Source organism: Mchenga conophoros, linkage group LG18 (assembly GCF_057382185.1).
Source record: "Mchenga conophoros isolate Kocher_MC1m ecotype Shallow Benthic linkage group LG18, M_conophoros_male_GT1.1, whole genome shotgun sequence".
Taxonomy (NCBI): domain Eukaryota; kingdom Metazoa; phylum Chordata; class Actinopteri; order Cichliformes; family Cichlidae; genus Mchenga; species Mchenga conophoros.
The window spans coordinates 14010944-14027100 of NC_140543.1; the positions used below are offsets into that span (position 1 = coordinate 14010944).

The following is a 16157-nucleotide window of genomic DNA, read 5'->3' on the forward strand; positions in this document are numbered from 1 at the left end:
CTCCAGCCGGGGTATTGACACCTGTTTACGTGGGGCCACTCTGGAGCGAGCCATCAGGAATGATGTGGCGATGGGCAGTTGTTGATCGATTACTCGGAGATAAGCCACAGCCCCATACGCCTTTTCTGATGCGTCACAGAATATGTGAGCCTCGTATGTCACATTGCTGGAGTTGTGAGAAGGAGTGTAGCAGCGGGGAATGGTGACATGCTGAAGGTGTGACAGTTCACCTTCCCACTCAAGCCAGGACTGAAGTAGATTCCCTTCGATGGGCTCATCCCATCCTCTCTCTGTGCTCCACAGGGCCTGTACAATCAGCTTGGCCCTTGTAGTGTAGGGACAAATATAACCTAAGGGGTCATACTGGGTAGCTAGTACCTTGTACACGTTGCGCAGCGTGACCGTGGAGTAGGTTATAGGACGGTGCTTATATCCCAGGACATCTGTCGGGCAGTGCCAGCTGAGTCCTAATGTTGACTCTTGTGGGTCGAGACTTTTGAAGTTCAGCCAAAGCTCGCAGCTCTCTGATCTAGCTGAAGCGGGCAGGTGAGCAACTACTTCGGGCACGTTGCTCGCCCACTGACGTATCTCGAATCCTCCTTGAATGAGTAAATCTCTCATTCGGTCGATGAGCTGCTTTGCCTCTTCTGGGTTGGATAGGGACTGTAAACAGTTATCCACATAGAAGGCTGTGTGGACAGAGTCACAGATGTCCTTGTGGGTGTCTTCGTGCTCCCTTGCATGTCTCTGTAGGGCGAAAATAGCACAACAGGGGCTACATGTCGTTCCGAAGGGCAAAACTCTCCACTCATATACGTCTGGGGGCCGGTCAGTTTCACAATCCCTCCACAGAAACCGTAGCAGAGGACAATCCTCTGGGAGCAGCCGAATCTGGTGAAACATGGCTCTGATATCTCCACTCACAGCTACAGGGTGTTGGCGGAAGCGGAGTAATACCCCCAGCAGAGTGGGCCCCAAGGGAGGTCCTGGTAAGAGGTAGTGGTTCAGGACGGCCCCCTGAAACTCAAACGAACAGTTGAAGACCACCCTAGCCTTATTATTGTGATGTACCATGTGGTGGGGTACATACCATGACTCGGAAGAGCTATGTGTCTCATCTGGGCTCAGCTTAACAACATAACCAGAATCTACTAACCTGTGGATCTCCTGGCTGTATGTGAGGGTCAGATCAGGATTCTTGGCCAGCTTACGTTCGGTGGATCTGAGGAGGCCTTTCACTGCTTCAGGAGAGACACACATCCGTGGAAAGTCCCTTCTTCTCAGCAGCGGAGTGGCGTATCTCTCGACACCGTCTACTGGGACTCTGATAGTCTTTGTCTCCAACATAGCTACCGCCTCTCTGTCCTCCTTTGACCGTGTGACCTCCTTCTCTGTCCTGTAGGGGGGAGCATCTAGTTGCCACAAACGCTTCACATCTTGATGCACGGCCTCTGCAGGAGAAAGGCACATGTTCAGGCACTGCAGGTCCCCCTCAGATGTAGGCATACTACTGGCCGGCCCCTGGATGGCCCATCCGAGCTTGGTGCAGATAGCTACTGGCCCTTTGGACGACCCCCGAAGGACGGAGCGGACAGGGGTGATGAGATGAGCGTTATCTGAGCCAATCAGCACCAAAGGTTGGATCTGGTTAAATCCCTCAATCTGGACTTTCTGTAAGTGAAGATACTTCTTCTTTAGCTGTTCAGCTGGACATGACTGAGTAGCTAGGCTCAGTTGTTGGGCTGTGAAGGCATGTGTTACTTTGTACCTCACTTTGGGCTTAGCCCTTGGTGACACCTGAAATGAGACAAAGCCTCCCTTCATCTGGATTACATCTCGACGGATAGTTCTCAGTGAGAGTGTTGCTTCCTCCTGTTCCAAACCTAGAGCTGTAACTGCCGCTGGAAGCACAACAGTCTTCTCTGAGCCGTCATCGAGCACAGCAAATGTATCCAGTGATTTGCTCCCATGATGTAGTTGGATTGGTACTACCTTAAGCATAACACGACCTGAGTGACTTGAATAGTCTAGGTAGACCATACTAGTACTCACAGTTAGTATGTTAGGGTCCCGCTTCTTGGCCTCAACCAGGTCATGGAGCACCGACAAATGCTGGTCACCACAGGTGCTGCACGGCTTCTTCAGAGTACACTGCTCTGGAGAATGTTTATGGCCACAGCGCCAGCATTTGGCCTTCTCTGTAATCCAGGTAGCCATAGCTTTGAGGTCTAGCCTTTTGAATCCATCACAGCCATTCAGATAATGCTCTGTCCCTTCGCAGTATGGACAATAAGGTTTGAACTTCTGTTTCTTCTTAAGTTGGACTGTCGGATCTGGAGCTGTAGATTCTCCCTCCTGTTTTAGCTTGGCTTGGGCTGGATTTGGGCCGTAGTAGATGGAAGCAGATCTGTTGTGTGGCTTGAGCCCTGCTGAGGCTTTGAGTAGGTTCTTCTCTGGACGTGGCTTGTCCGGGGGCATTTGAGAGGCTTGTCTGGATAGCTGAAGGACTTGGGATTTCCGTTCGAGCCATTCTGAGAAGTCGTACATATTGTATGTTCGGCTGCTGCCACTGCGGATGATCCCCCGGGTGATACAGTACTCGATGAAGTTGTCCCTGTAGTTCAGAGGGAGCTTGGTAAGCAGTCTGTCCACATGTGAACCACAATGAAGCTCGCTGGCTGCTACTTCATCCATGGTACTGAGAAGCCCGACCAGGCTGGACACCGACAGGGAGAGGTCCTCAATAGCTTGAGAGTCTCCAGCTCTAATAGGGGGGGCGTTTAATATGGTGCTAAGTTCACTTTGGACTAACTGCCTTGGCTGTCCATACCTCTGCTCTAGCGCCCTCATTGCACTAGTGTAGGGAGTGCGGTCGTGAATGTAGCGCTTGGCTACCTGTAAGGCGCTGGGATGCTCTAGATGATCTAGTAGGACCTGATACTTGTAATCTTCTCCCAGATGTGAATGTGGCCCTAAGGTGCTGTCCAGCCCTTTCTTTAATAAGGCGAAGTCACTCTCTCTCCCCGACCGGAAGATCACCAGCTTAGGCTTTGGGATGCCATATGAAGATGCCACCATCATCTCCATCAGGTTTGGTAGAGGCGTTCCTGCTGGGTAAGTTGTGGCAACCTGTGGATTATGGTGTTCAGCAGAGGAAGATGATGAATAGTTACATCCTGAGGGATAAGGAACATAGTATTTTCCAGCTGGATCGGGCAAAGCTTCAGGATGCAGTATGGTGGGCACAGGGTGATGAGCTTCTGCCCACTGTGATGGCTGGGGCACAGGCGCTGGTGGACGTGAAGGTTGCTGCAAGTACACAGGATTAGCTGGATGTCTGACTTGGAAGACAGGAGCAGCGGGATGTGACATCTGCTGCAGACTCATTGGGTCCACAGCCTGTGATAGCTGGTGCAATGAAAGATGAGCATGTTGTAGTGGCTGATCAGCTGGGGATGCAGAATGTAATAGCTGCACCTGGCCTGGCCTGTTTATCAGGGGCTGATGTTCCGATCGCTGATATGAGAAGGGTTCCGCAGTGCATCGTCCAGGTCTCCTGAGTGGCGTCGATGCAGCTACATAAGTGGCAGGGTGCAGCACTGGCTGAATGTGAAGGCTCGCTTTACGGGGAGGTGATGGAGCAGATGTTTCCACTGGCGTCGGCATGTTCGCCGGTGTTGTGGTGTCATGTAACACCTCATTGCTAGGTTGTAGTGGTGCAACTTCTGTTATGGAGGAAATATGTTGGGGTTGTTCTAACGCTCCTGTTTCTGGGGGAAGAGGACTGCCAGGTTTAGAAGCTTGCTCCAAACGCTCCACCCGCTTCAGTAATGTCCCACGAGTTTCCTCCATAGACACTTGCAGTTGAGTCATGTGTTGGAGGACACTGCTCCAAACTGATTCCATCTTCTGCCATCTCTCAGCCTCTTCATAGTCGGAGCTGCTTGAACTACTTGGAGCGCTAGATGGCTCAGTTAGGTTGTGCTCATAGTCCACCAGATGTCCTGGAAGTTTCTTCTCCCGCGTTGGACGGGGGCTACTCGATGCACCTCTATCCTGAGGGTTTGCCATCTCATTAACTCAGCCAAGGCGAATCCGGCTCGAAGGACCACTTGTAATGTATGTTTGCACTGATTGCCGATCACGCTTCAACTGAGTCGTCCTCGGTCAGAAGGAATGGTACTCCACAGTGATGTAGTTCAAATAACTTTACTAAAGAGGTGGCAGATGACATCAACAGGATGTACAGCGTTGGTAGGGAGGCATTACAGTATTCACATGCAGGTAACGGGGGTGTGAGTGTGTATATGGGTATGTGTGTGTGTGGTCATATGGTAAGCACGCACGCAGTATTAACTCACACCGAATGCACGTTAATACGTTACTCCTCCGACACACCTCTCATCTGTGCAGCGCTGCGCTGAACACGTTCCCAACCGGAAGTACAGATACCGAGGTGCATCATGGGTAACGTAGTATAAAACAGCTACAGTGAACAAGCGGACTTTTAACAAAGTGAGATGGTGTGTTTAAATAATTTTAGAACCTGGTATTGAGTCATGAGGCTATGAAAGGTTTATTAGTATTATTTTTTTGCATGATTATGTGTTATTTAAAAGATAATAAGATAAGAACAAGAGTTTGGGAACTCCTTTACTAGAGGATTTGAAAATGAGAAGGAACACAACATACACATAACAAATTCTACCTATTTAAACTGTCTCACTAAAATTTAATAAAATCTGACAAAACACGTGTTTTATGTTTGTATGTTTGTATGTTAAGTAAAATGGTCATGTTGTGGTTTTGTAGCAGTTTTATGTGCCAGACTGATTTTGAAGAGATTACATCAAACATGTTGCCTGGGCAAAACGTGCTGAAACATGTCAAAGATCCAATCTTCATAGTAGATCGTATCTGTAAAGGGAGCTACTTATTCATCATAGTTGACGATTCTAGTGCGCTGTCTTGCTTTTACTGCTAATTGGTTGCTAGCCCAATAGCTGTAAAAGTGTACTTCGAGCTTAACAACTATCCTGCAACACAAATCTGTTACATTAGGAAGGAAGCTGTCATGAACCACAGTATTTTCATCTGTATTCTTGCCATTGGCCAGTGGGGATGCTTATTAAAAGGCAGGAGGGGAGGTTTAGGAAGACGACAGCTAGCAGCTGGACAAATTTCCTTTGTTTCAGCCTTTTGTGAATTGATTAGAACCGTGCGCCTTTAGGTAGTCAGGCGCTCTAATCACACAACTTTAATGTGAAGGCTGTACCGAGGTGCTGGGGTAACAATAGATGAAATACTCTTCACATCACAGTGAGCAATGCAATGGGAACAGAGTGGCCTGCATCATTATAGAGCTCAGATTTTCTTCTTCTTTTTAAATTTGCAAAAGAATTCAAACATTTGTGCCTGATTTTTGCCTCCAAATCCAGAAAAGAGATCGCTCTCTTGGACCTGTGTGTCAGGGGCGGGAAGATGGCAGCACTATGCAACACACACACACACACACACACACTGTGTGTATTTATATCCTTGTGGGGACATCTCATTGACATAATGCTTTCCCTAGCCGCTTACCCTAACCATCAAAAATGAATGCCTAACCCTGACTCTTACCCTAAAACTAATCAGAACCTAATTGTAACCCTGACACAAAAACCACATTTAGAGTCTCAAAAATGCCTTCAAACAGCCCACGAGGGCTGTTTGTCCCCACAAGTATAGTAAACTACCAATTTTTGGTCCACATGAAGATGTTAATACCCGTCCACACACACACACACACACACACACACACACACACACACACACACACGCGCACACGCACACACAGTTATTGAAAATACTCATGAAAATGAATTCGTTAGGCACAATATTGTAAATGACAGTGCTTTAATTTCTCTACATTTATCAAGTTTGTTCGAGTTTTACTGTCGCTGCTTCCTTTCTTTTTCCAAAATGGAAGAGTAAGCTGTGTAGCTGTGAGCAGTGTTGAGCTGCCCAGCTGTGAGCAGTGTTGAGCTGCCCACCGTCTCTCAAGCTCTTTTGATTCCTGCTTTCTTTTATCCTGAATTTTTGAAAAGTAATCAAAATGCAACCATCAGGAACTCGTGCATATCGTGGCAGAAGTCTTAAGGCCACTCCTGTTGTGCCAGATTTATCACAGTGTAATTTGTAGCCGGGAACGGAAGCTTCCTGTTGTCAGCAGTTGTTTGTAGAAATAGCCTGCATTACCTTGCTTTCTAGTTTGATGGGAATCTGGTAAGTTTACCGCTATAGCAACCAAGAAAGAAATGCAACATAATGAGGCAAACTTGTTGTTGGTGCATTTCATTTTTTAAATGGATTAAAGGAAATTCGATTCCAGTGCTCAGCTCAGTTAAGAAACCACACATCAAATCTTAACAAGAAGGAATTTTCCAGTAATAGTCTTTTAGGACACTGAATAAAGAATTCAGTCTAAATGTATTTGCACCGTCATTTTCTTCCTTTGTTTTATGTTTTTGTGCACAAAAATCAAAGTAAAATAGAAATGTTCTCTTTTATTTCCACAGTGGCTATGAATTTGACTACGACTACTACAGAGATGACTTCTACAGTAGGTATGTTTAAAAATAAACGTTGGCTCACTGGTAAATAACACGTCTTTGTCATTTGCAACTTTTCTTTTTTCAACCAGTCCCTTTCCTCCCGATATTTTGCCCTTAGTATACACATCCTTTCTCCCCATTTCCCATCTTGAATAAAGATGATTTTTGAGCAGAATGGCCCCATTTCCTTCTGAGGCAAAGTAACTACATTATCACAGGCATAATGAATGTCATATTGAGGAGGTTTTTATTCCTCTCCGTTGGGCTTACTAATGATGCTTTTATCCGCATAGCCGGGTACTGAATGTCAGATAGTCCCCCGGCTGGTCATTTGCGCTGGCAAGGCACAGAATGTATCTTCATTCTGACATTTTCATTGGTTTGTTTACTTCCTCTTCTTTGCAATATCCCCAAGAGCAGAATCCTTCAGCTTTGAGTCATTATTGCTATTTTGGCAATTTGATATGTCAAAGGCAACTGGGAACAGGCTTTGATTGAATTGCTGTGGCATTGTTCAATGTGTACCTCTATCATTCAGACATCTTTTGCAGCATGTCTATTAGGTGCTTTGTAAGTGTTCCTTGCTGCTTGAATAAAAACATCTGACCAAAAACAAGGGAAAAAAACTCCACAAAAACTCCCATAGTGATTACAGAGTTATATCCCCACTTTTTTTGTTTTGTTATTTCTCTGCATTGTAATACTCTTGGAATATTTCTGTTGCTACAACTTTATTCTTCATGTGTCTTCAGACTGTTTGAGTACCACGGCCGCGTTGTGCCTCCGACCCGAGCTGTGATCCCCATCAAACGCTCACGACTAGTTGTCCCAACCACACGCAGAGCCAAATCCTCTTTTCCAGTCAGGGCTTGCTCTTCCTCTTCCTCCTCCTCTTCCTCCTCCCGAGCACTCAATGTCGGCTCTTCCATCACTGGCCCTAAACGTATGTTTGGTGGTTTTTCTTTGTCCCTTTTTGTTCCTATAGTATCCTGCCATCTCTAAAGTGATTTCCAAATGTTTTCTAAATGTGATTTTTATGTGATTGTTTGTTTTGAACTTACCTCCATGTCCATTTTTGGGGTTTGAGTCAAGTTAATGGCAAAGAAAATAAATTCAGCCGCTACAAAGAACATTTCCTATTATCATAACTTTGAACACATGTTGGCGGGTATCATTTCTGCCCATTATGATGGAAATGTACTCAGCAAGTGTAAATGCTAAGCTCTCGAAACAAAAAAAAAGGTTAACAATCGAAAAAGGTCAGGCCTGCAATTCCTGATTATTTTCATTAGTAGTCTTGATAGTCCCTCTTGAACTGATTAGAGTATACGCTCATTGGACACTTCATTAGGTACACCCGTTCAACTGCTCTTTAACTCAAATATTTAGCCAGCCAATCACATGGCAGCGACTCAAAGATTTTAGACATGACATGGTCAAAATTAATCTGTTATATTATGTCATAATAATAATAATAATAATAATAATAATAATAATAATAATAATAATAATAATAATAATAATGGATTGCATTTATATAGCGCTTTTCAAGGCACCCAAAGCGCTTTACAATTCCACTATTCATTCACTCTCACATTCACACACTGGTGGAGGCAGCTACAGTTGTAGCCACAGCTGCCCTGGGGCAGACTGACAGAAGCGAGGCTGCCATATTGCACCATCGACCCCTCTGGCCAACACCAGTAGGCGGTAGGGTAAAGTGGCTTGCCCAAGGACACAACGACCAGGACAGAGAGAGCAGGGGGATCGAAAAGGCAACCTTCCGGTTACAGATGAGCTTCCCAATCCCCTGAACCATGGTCGCCCCCAAGGCGTGGAGGAAACTTTCTTTGCTCAATTTGGGCCTCTTAATATCAACTGGGCATTGTTTAAATGCCACAGACTACTTGAGTATCGTTATTGACCATGCCCAGTGCCTTTTTGACCACAGTGTACCCATCGTCTAATGGCTGGTTGTAGCAGGATATAAAACCATGTCACAAACCTCAAATCTTCTCAAATGGGTGTCCTAAACAAGACAGTGAGTTCACTGTACTCAAATGTCCTGCACAGTCTCCAGATCGCAGTCAAATAGAGCACCTTTGGGATGTGATGCAGGGGGAGATTTGCATCATGAATGTGCACCCAACAAATCTGCAGTGTGCACTGTGTGATGCTATCATGTCAGCGTTGAACCAAAGGTTTTGAGGAATGTTTCCAGCATCTTAATGAGTCTTTGTTGAATAACATGAAGAATGAAGGCAGTTCTGAAGACACAAGGAGGTCCAACCTGGTCCTAGTAAGGTGTACCTAATTAAGTGTCTAGTGAGTGCATTTAAAAAAAAAATATTGTAATTTTTAAGATGCCAAAACTGACATTTACAGTACTTTGTTTGTTTGTTTTTTCACCAAACTGTCCAAAACCCCAAAATAATAAGAGATTTTCATACAAAACAAAGAAAAGTGGCTTATCCTCACGTTGGAGATAAAAAACTGTAGTGATTTCCAAATGCTGAATCATTTTCATGTCAAAACTGTCGTTGAATGCGATTTACTCTTGAATAAATGAGTAATTTTTTTAAAAACACCACCTTTGATTTTAATAAGAGGTTAATGTACAAGCTATTTTGATTGTTGAGGCAAAAACTGTCAAATAATGCAATAAAATGGGGAGGAAAAAAATGACCATAATGACTTCCTAAGCTAACCGAACAGATTCACAAGAAATTGTCACATTTGAAAGCTGGTTTTAAATATTTTCTTCTTGAAAAATTACTTTATTATGGCATTTATTATCATTTGATTTTAACAATCATTGCTGATTAATCTTCAGTCAGGTGACAAAGCCAGCCATTGTCAAACTTAAGGATGTCTTGGCCAAATTTTAAACCTGCGCCGACTGAACCTTTAATCAAAACTCTGATTGAAACACAAGACTTGATGTGTTTTCTCTGATTCCTTTTGATCTTCTGGTGATTTTCTTGTTGAGGCTGAATCTTCATTAAACACTTTCCTTTCCCTTGCCATCTGAAAAGAAAAACAAATCATTTGAATCTCACATCTTTTCTTTAGTTCTGATGACCTTTTTGATGTAAATATTTAAGCTGTTCCATTGTAGCTTCAAGCTAATTACATGTTTGTACATGAGAAACAAGCAGGCAGCTGTTTTCTCATCATCTTAGCTAGTAACAAGGTGGTAAATCTAATAGTAAGAGCCAGATCTTTCCTCTACAAAAATTGAGGTAAAACATGGCTAAGAAAGAAACATTTTCGCTGGTAGCAACAACAGTGAGATTATGGCTTTAGCAGCTGCTGTACTGTTCAAACTCTCGCATGCTTATTATTATTCTCCCCTCAATGCAACACAGTGAGATTTCCTGCTTTTCATCAGTTGTGCCACATTTTCAGTGAAGAACTTGACTGTTGAGAAGAGTCTGCTGCTGTCACAGTGTCTCTTGTAGAACATCCCATTAATTATGCTTTTTAACTTTATTAATATATGCTTGCAGTGAAGACAGATCAGCTTCTAACAATCAAAAAGGAACTGTCGCAAATCAAAACCAAGATCGACTCACTGCTGGGAAGGCTTGAGAAGATAGAGAGGCAACATCGCTCTGACGCCGGTAAGATTTGACAGCCAGGAGAGGAGGACCTGTCTGATGAGCATGCATAGAAAAACGGGGAAGATGCTGAGAGAGGCCGCCATGTACTGAAATAAAAGCCACACAAACGTCCTTTGAGGAGAGTTGACGGAATGATACTGAACATATTAAATGCTTGTTCAGAGGCTTGTCTGAAATACAGGTTCTTCTATTATCAAAACAAGATAGAAAGTCAATAAATCTACTATGCTCTGATGTTAACTGCCAGTCTTTGTCTCTTGATGTCTTTTGCCAGAGATGCAGAGGAAGCAGGAGGAGGTGTGCGAGTGTCTCCATGGTGATGCAGCAGACCACTCTGGGGGGGAGGAAGTGGAGGGGACGGCTGAGGTTGAGGCAGGGGAGATGACAGACGGTGGTGAAGACGACTTTGAAGATGAAGGCACAAGCGACATGGTGAGCAGGCCAAGTACCCATGTCCAATTTAGCTGCAAAGTGTGTGTGTGTGTGTGTGTGTGTGTGCGCGTGCGTGTCTGCAAAAGTCACAAGAAGTCCTAATTACCTACAGATTTTCTTGTAATTTTTTAAAGTGGACTTGATTCATATTTGTGCAGGCTTTCTGAAGGTCCTTCAAAGTTTTTCTTTGGACACTCAAAGTCCACTCCCCCGCCCCCGCGTAGAGGCATAGTATTGGCAGTACTTCCCTAGCTTCCAAATTACACAAGAACAGGACAGAAAATCGTTGGCAACAAGGCCTGTAGACTGATGAATCCAAATCGTTGTCATCATTAGTGTAAGTCATTGCCAGTATGCACAGAGGTCAGGAGAGAGGTATAGTGGTGAGCATCTACATGGAACTATGAATGCAGAACAGAACCATCAAATTTCAATCCACCAATACCATCTGCAACACAGCTGATGTCATTTTCTTTTAACACGACAGTGATCCAAATACACTGTCAATGCCGTAAAAGCCGATAGTAGCTGACGAGAAACACAGTCATGAATCACACCCCTCCCAGAACCTGGACCTCAACATTTTGGAAGCAGTGTGGGATCATTTTGAGAGAGAACAGAATAAAAGGCACCCAACATTCAAAGAATACTTTGATTGTCCTTAAAGAAGCCTGGAGAACTATTCCTGAAGAATACTTCAGGAATAGCTTACATGAAAGCTGTCTGTGAGACTTCAGGCTGTGTTGAAGAATAAAGGTGCTCACACCAAATATCAACTTTCAAGCACAGCAGAATTATAAAAACTCTTTTTCTGTATATCCATGTATATTTCGACGTTTCCCATCCCATCTCCCAAGCAAGATATAAAGAAATGAGGGGTGTTTCAAGACTCTTGCATAGTAGTTTATCTATTTTATGATGCGGAAAATGTTTTCCACTGACATAATATGCCAATAATAACAGTAAGTATAATGTACATTCAACTCTGTTGTATAAATAACTTTGCCTTAGATGGAACCATTTGAGTCATACAGGATTCTTATAAAACTAAAAGGTGAAATGGTCATGAAAAAGTAATCAGGTTGTTCGTGGTGATGGATACAAAGTTATGCTGTCTTTTGTGACAATCAGCATGATTTGAAAAGTCTAAACTATATGAGTAAAAACACTCAGAAAATGATTCTTCACCCACAATAAACACAATACAATACTCTGAAATATATATAAAATTACATTTGAATTTATTTAATTAATTAATAATTAAAGATAATGTGCCTGGTACAAACTAAATGTGTATCAATCAATTAAGTTTAGTTTGACCAGATCCCATTAAATGTAACATTTTACATTGTACTTATGCAACAAAATTACATGGATAAATTACATATAATTAGTTGAAGTCAGAAGGGCAATTTTTTTATTTTATGTTATTTTTGAGTGAGGTGTATTTTGTCTCTGTCTGAACAACATACATGCTGCAAAGTGGGGACACGTTGTTGTGGCAACCAAGAAAAGTAGTAGCTGTTGTTTTAAAGCTTAATCTTAATGTGTTTTGAATTAATATTGTATTACAAAGTAATAACTATCATCAATGACAAAATAATTCGAGGTCGTCTCTATCACAAACCGCCATGAAACTGAACAAATCACATGAAAACACCAAAGTCAGCAGCACGTAACGGTGTCTGTGAATACTTTGGCTTTCCTTCCCTGTCTCAGACAAACCTGAATGGGAGGAGTTTGTCTTCGGAAATGTATTTTACATTTTTAAACTCTTAGTTTGGTCAGGTTCAGGCAACAGAACTTAGGTTTGGGAGAGACCCTTATAATTTTCCCTCAGATTGAATAAAATGTGTGGTACTGAGCCCATCTGCCAGAAGAACTCGAAGGCAAACTTCTTCTCTGTGTTATACGCAAAGCCTCAGGCATAGAAGTTTTATAAATCTTTGAAAGCATTGTTTATTTTAATAAAAGAGTAAATAATTTAATTATACAGTTAAGTGCCAGACTTTTTTAAGTCACTATCTATCGCTGAGTGAGGTAACGCACGATCACTGATGAAGAGAGCGTTTATACTTAGTTTCCACGGCAACATACTTGGAAAAACTGCTGTATTGAAACCTGCCATGGCAAACCAAACATTTTCTTCTGATGCCACCAAGCATTAAAAATAATTTAACTGACAAAACAAGACTTGACTTTCACAAGATATTTACAAGAAATGGGACACATCTGTCAGCTACCTCAGTAATTACTGCTGTCATTCATCTATGAAACAAGACAGCTGGAGTAACGGAACAAGACGGAGCAACAACACTAAGCTGTTAGATGAAGAGCTGCAGGTGACAAGCTATGCACTTCCAGCTCCTCGGTGAAGTTAGGCTGCTGTTTGCAGACGCTTCGCCGTGTGCAGAATGAAATCGGAGCAAAGTTTCTCACAGAGTGTTTGAAACTGATCTGCTACTAACTACATCACTCTCTGGATACACTTGTGAAACTTTTTGGGTGGTGTTAATTTACTGTAATGCAGTAAAAGAGTGTAATGCATGCAGCATATCACCAATTATTACTTTAAAAATCATAAATCATCTAACTGAACATTTGCTTTCCAGTTTTATTACTGTGACAGTTTTATTTCTCAAAACTATTGCCTTACTTTGACACTAAAGAAAGGTTATATAATCATACCTGCTTCCTGTTTTATGAGATCTGGACCCACTGTTGGGTGGTTTATTGGCTTCATTCTGCAAGCAGACTAAACTATTGATTACTGGTAATCATTAAAGCTTATATGTGTTAATCCAATAGATACTGTGGCCAAAAGGCTTAGAATAAACAAAAACCCCAAATCCCTATATTGATTTAGTGAAAACACACTGTATAAAATGTGTCTCAGAGGACATGGATGAGATGTGAATTGATGCACATTTTCAAGGTTTGGACAAACAAAAAGAAAAAAAAAAGATTTGCGAAACAAAAAAAAAAGTACAGCCATTTCTAAGGTTTTAAAAATCAGGACATGAAAGATCCTCAGGTATTGACCAGGTTCTGATGACTGTGGAGTCCATTTGAGTACAGTGAACTCACTGCCATGTTCAAGAAATCAGCTTAAGACATTTTGAGCTATGTGACATGGTGCGTCATCCTCCTGGGAACACTGTGGTCATGAAGCGATGCACATGGTCCGCAGCAATACTCTGAGTGTTATTTGTCATTGAAACAATGCTCAGGTGTTACTAAATGTGTCAAGAAGATATTCCCCACACCATTACACCACCAGCAGCTTGAACTGTTAATAAAATGCAGCATGGATCCATTTTTTCACGTTTATGGGTTTTGTTAAATGAATAACAGAACTTGTGCGAACCAGTTAATTTTTTAAATATGTACTGATGTGTATTTCAGACTTAGAACTGGAAGTGTTTCATTTTTTTAATGACTGTGGATTGAGCTAGAAAAGGGAAGGCTATGTTGCTGCCTAGTTATAAAAATTAATTCTTGACTGATTTAAAGCAATCTTATTTCTTTTACTGCAGATAGAGAACCACATATCGGACATTGACAACTGAGTAAGGTCAGTATTTAATCTTGGTTTAACAACACACATTTTGCACAAAGCTGAATTTATTTTTGGGAATAACGTATGAAAAGCAGAATCATAGAAACATTTTAGCATCCAGCAGTTGAAAGCAATTCGAAGGATCTTTCGCTTCCTGCTTTAAAAAGAGTAACAGAGTAAGAAACATTGCTCATCCTTGGAGTTTAATCCTCCAAAATGTTCTTCTAAAGGTGGGGTCATTCTCTGCATCTGGGGGCAAAAGGAAAAGCAGCTTCTCTGCAGTGATCGCTGATGACTGAACAGCCGCAGAGATGAGACTCTTTCTCATGTGCATTTCCTGTCAAACGACATTTAAATCTCCCATGATTTTCTTTGTAAGAACAAATAGCTATGAGATTTAATTTGCCTCTTGGCTGACATTTCCTCCCTGCTGTCCTTAAGTGTCTGCGAGTAGAAGTTTTTCCTTTTTTTTTTCTTTTCCTTCCTCAGGCGGTCTGAACATGATAGATTGTTAAGATGATGGTTTAATGAACTGCTTGTCCTCTGGTGGATATCTGAGTGGTTGCAGGTAATAACAGCAGCGTTAGAAAATTTTAATGTTGGTCCGCTTGAGTTTCCAAGCTTCACAGGAAAATTTAAACCTGCAGCTACCTTTTTTCACATGAGGTCGCTGTGAGAGATGAAAAAATAATAACTTTCTTTTTTCTTTCAAGTTGGGGAATAATGAAGCTTGCATTACAGAAGATGGGAGGACAGATACCAGCAAAATCTTCTTGATCAAGGAGGTGCATTTGACATTAAAGGAAAGGAAGTGACAGACAGCAGTGGAAGAGTGTGTCAGACTTGTATTTTGCTTGTTTGCCTCATTAGAACATGCCACTGCTGATGCATACGTCATCAAAATCCTGGGTATAAATATTCTCCAGACGACTGCAAGATCTTCGCAACCAGCAGTCAGTCATTTCCCCTCGGACTGATTGCTGTTCTGAAAAATACAGACAATACAGTATATTGTGTGCTTATTATATTGTGGTCTGTATTGTGTATAAAAATACAGTTATGTGATCTACCAGAAGAAAATTTGTCTTTTGTTGTACCTCAGATGTTTGTTTCTGTTTCTGTGCATTGAAAACTGTGAAAAGCTGCATTGCTGGCAGAGAGCTAAATATGAATGTAACAGTAACATATTTTCTTTGACACTCATTAATTCTGCATTTTGTTTTCATTCATTTTGAGCAAATGTACAGTATGTAATTTATTCACAATCTCGCCACATGGTATTGAATGCATTTCATGTTTTTAATTTGTTCTACATGACAACGTGTATTTGAAATTCTTTACTTTCTGTTTACAATTTTAAAAAATGAAAGACAACAATTTTTGCTGTCAGCATGTTAAAAATGTGGCTATCAAGGATCATTTCTTTGCCTCTGTTGTACAGCCATGGATAATAAACATTTTTGACATAAACTTGTGTCCTTCCTCCCCAAAACTGAGTGGTGTAGCTCGCATTTTTTGTAAATGTATTGTTTCTTTTTCTATTTAAATGGACCTAAAGCTAAGGAAAGATGAGATATACTTCTTGCATCTAGTTTGACTGCCGATTGCATTTAATTTTTTTCGCATTTGCTAACTGATGAAAAGTAGTGCTCATCCCCACCCAGAGACCGTGTTGCATGGACAGTCTCTGGGTGGGGATGAGCATTCAATGTGTCTGACAAGGCGATTGCACAGGTCACCTAGTGGGAGATGAAGTGTTTCCAAATGCTGTCAGACAGACTTCTGAATTACAAATATTTCCCATTAAATGTAGAAATGCAGGCAGATTGTTGACATGTTGCAATCAGTCTGAGTCGGTGTACGCCGATTATTGCAACTCATCTGTATCATGTTTCTTTGCAAAAAGAGGTTCATCTAAGTTAGTTTCCAAGTGTCTTTTTTCTGGTT

At 42.0% G+C, this 16157-nt stretch overlaps 1 protein-coding gene across 2 annotated transcripts in view; it reads left to right on the top strand.

The window, feature by feature from the left end:
- Window positions 1-15680, top strand: part of LOC146553381 (RNA-binding Raly-like protein) — a 62750-nt gene extending 47070 nt beyond the window's left edge. Inside the window, exons 4-10 of one of the 2 annotated variants that reach the window (XR_014889535.1) lie at window positions 6561-6608; window positions 7349-7539; window positions 10106-10219; window positions 10494-10651; window positions 14188-14225; window positions 14700-14778; window positions 14924-15680. Coding sequence is in view for 1 of the 2 variants with exons in the window: in XM_085254796.1 (XP_085110922.1) it covers window positions 6561-6608; window positions 7349-7539; window positions 10106-10219; window positions 10494-10651; window positions 14188-14220 (544 nt within the window). In the remaining variant the exon portion in view is untranslated. The remainder of the gene's footprint in view (window positions 1-6560; window positions 6609-7348; window positions 7540-10105; window positions 10220-10493; window positions 10652-14187; window positions 14226-14699; window positions 14779-14923) is intronic. The other variant, XM_085254796.1, reaches the window with a different exon arrangement.
- The last annotated feature ends 477 nt before the right edge of the window (window positions 15681-16157 follow it).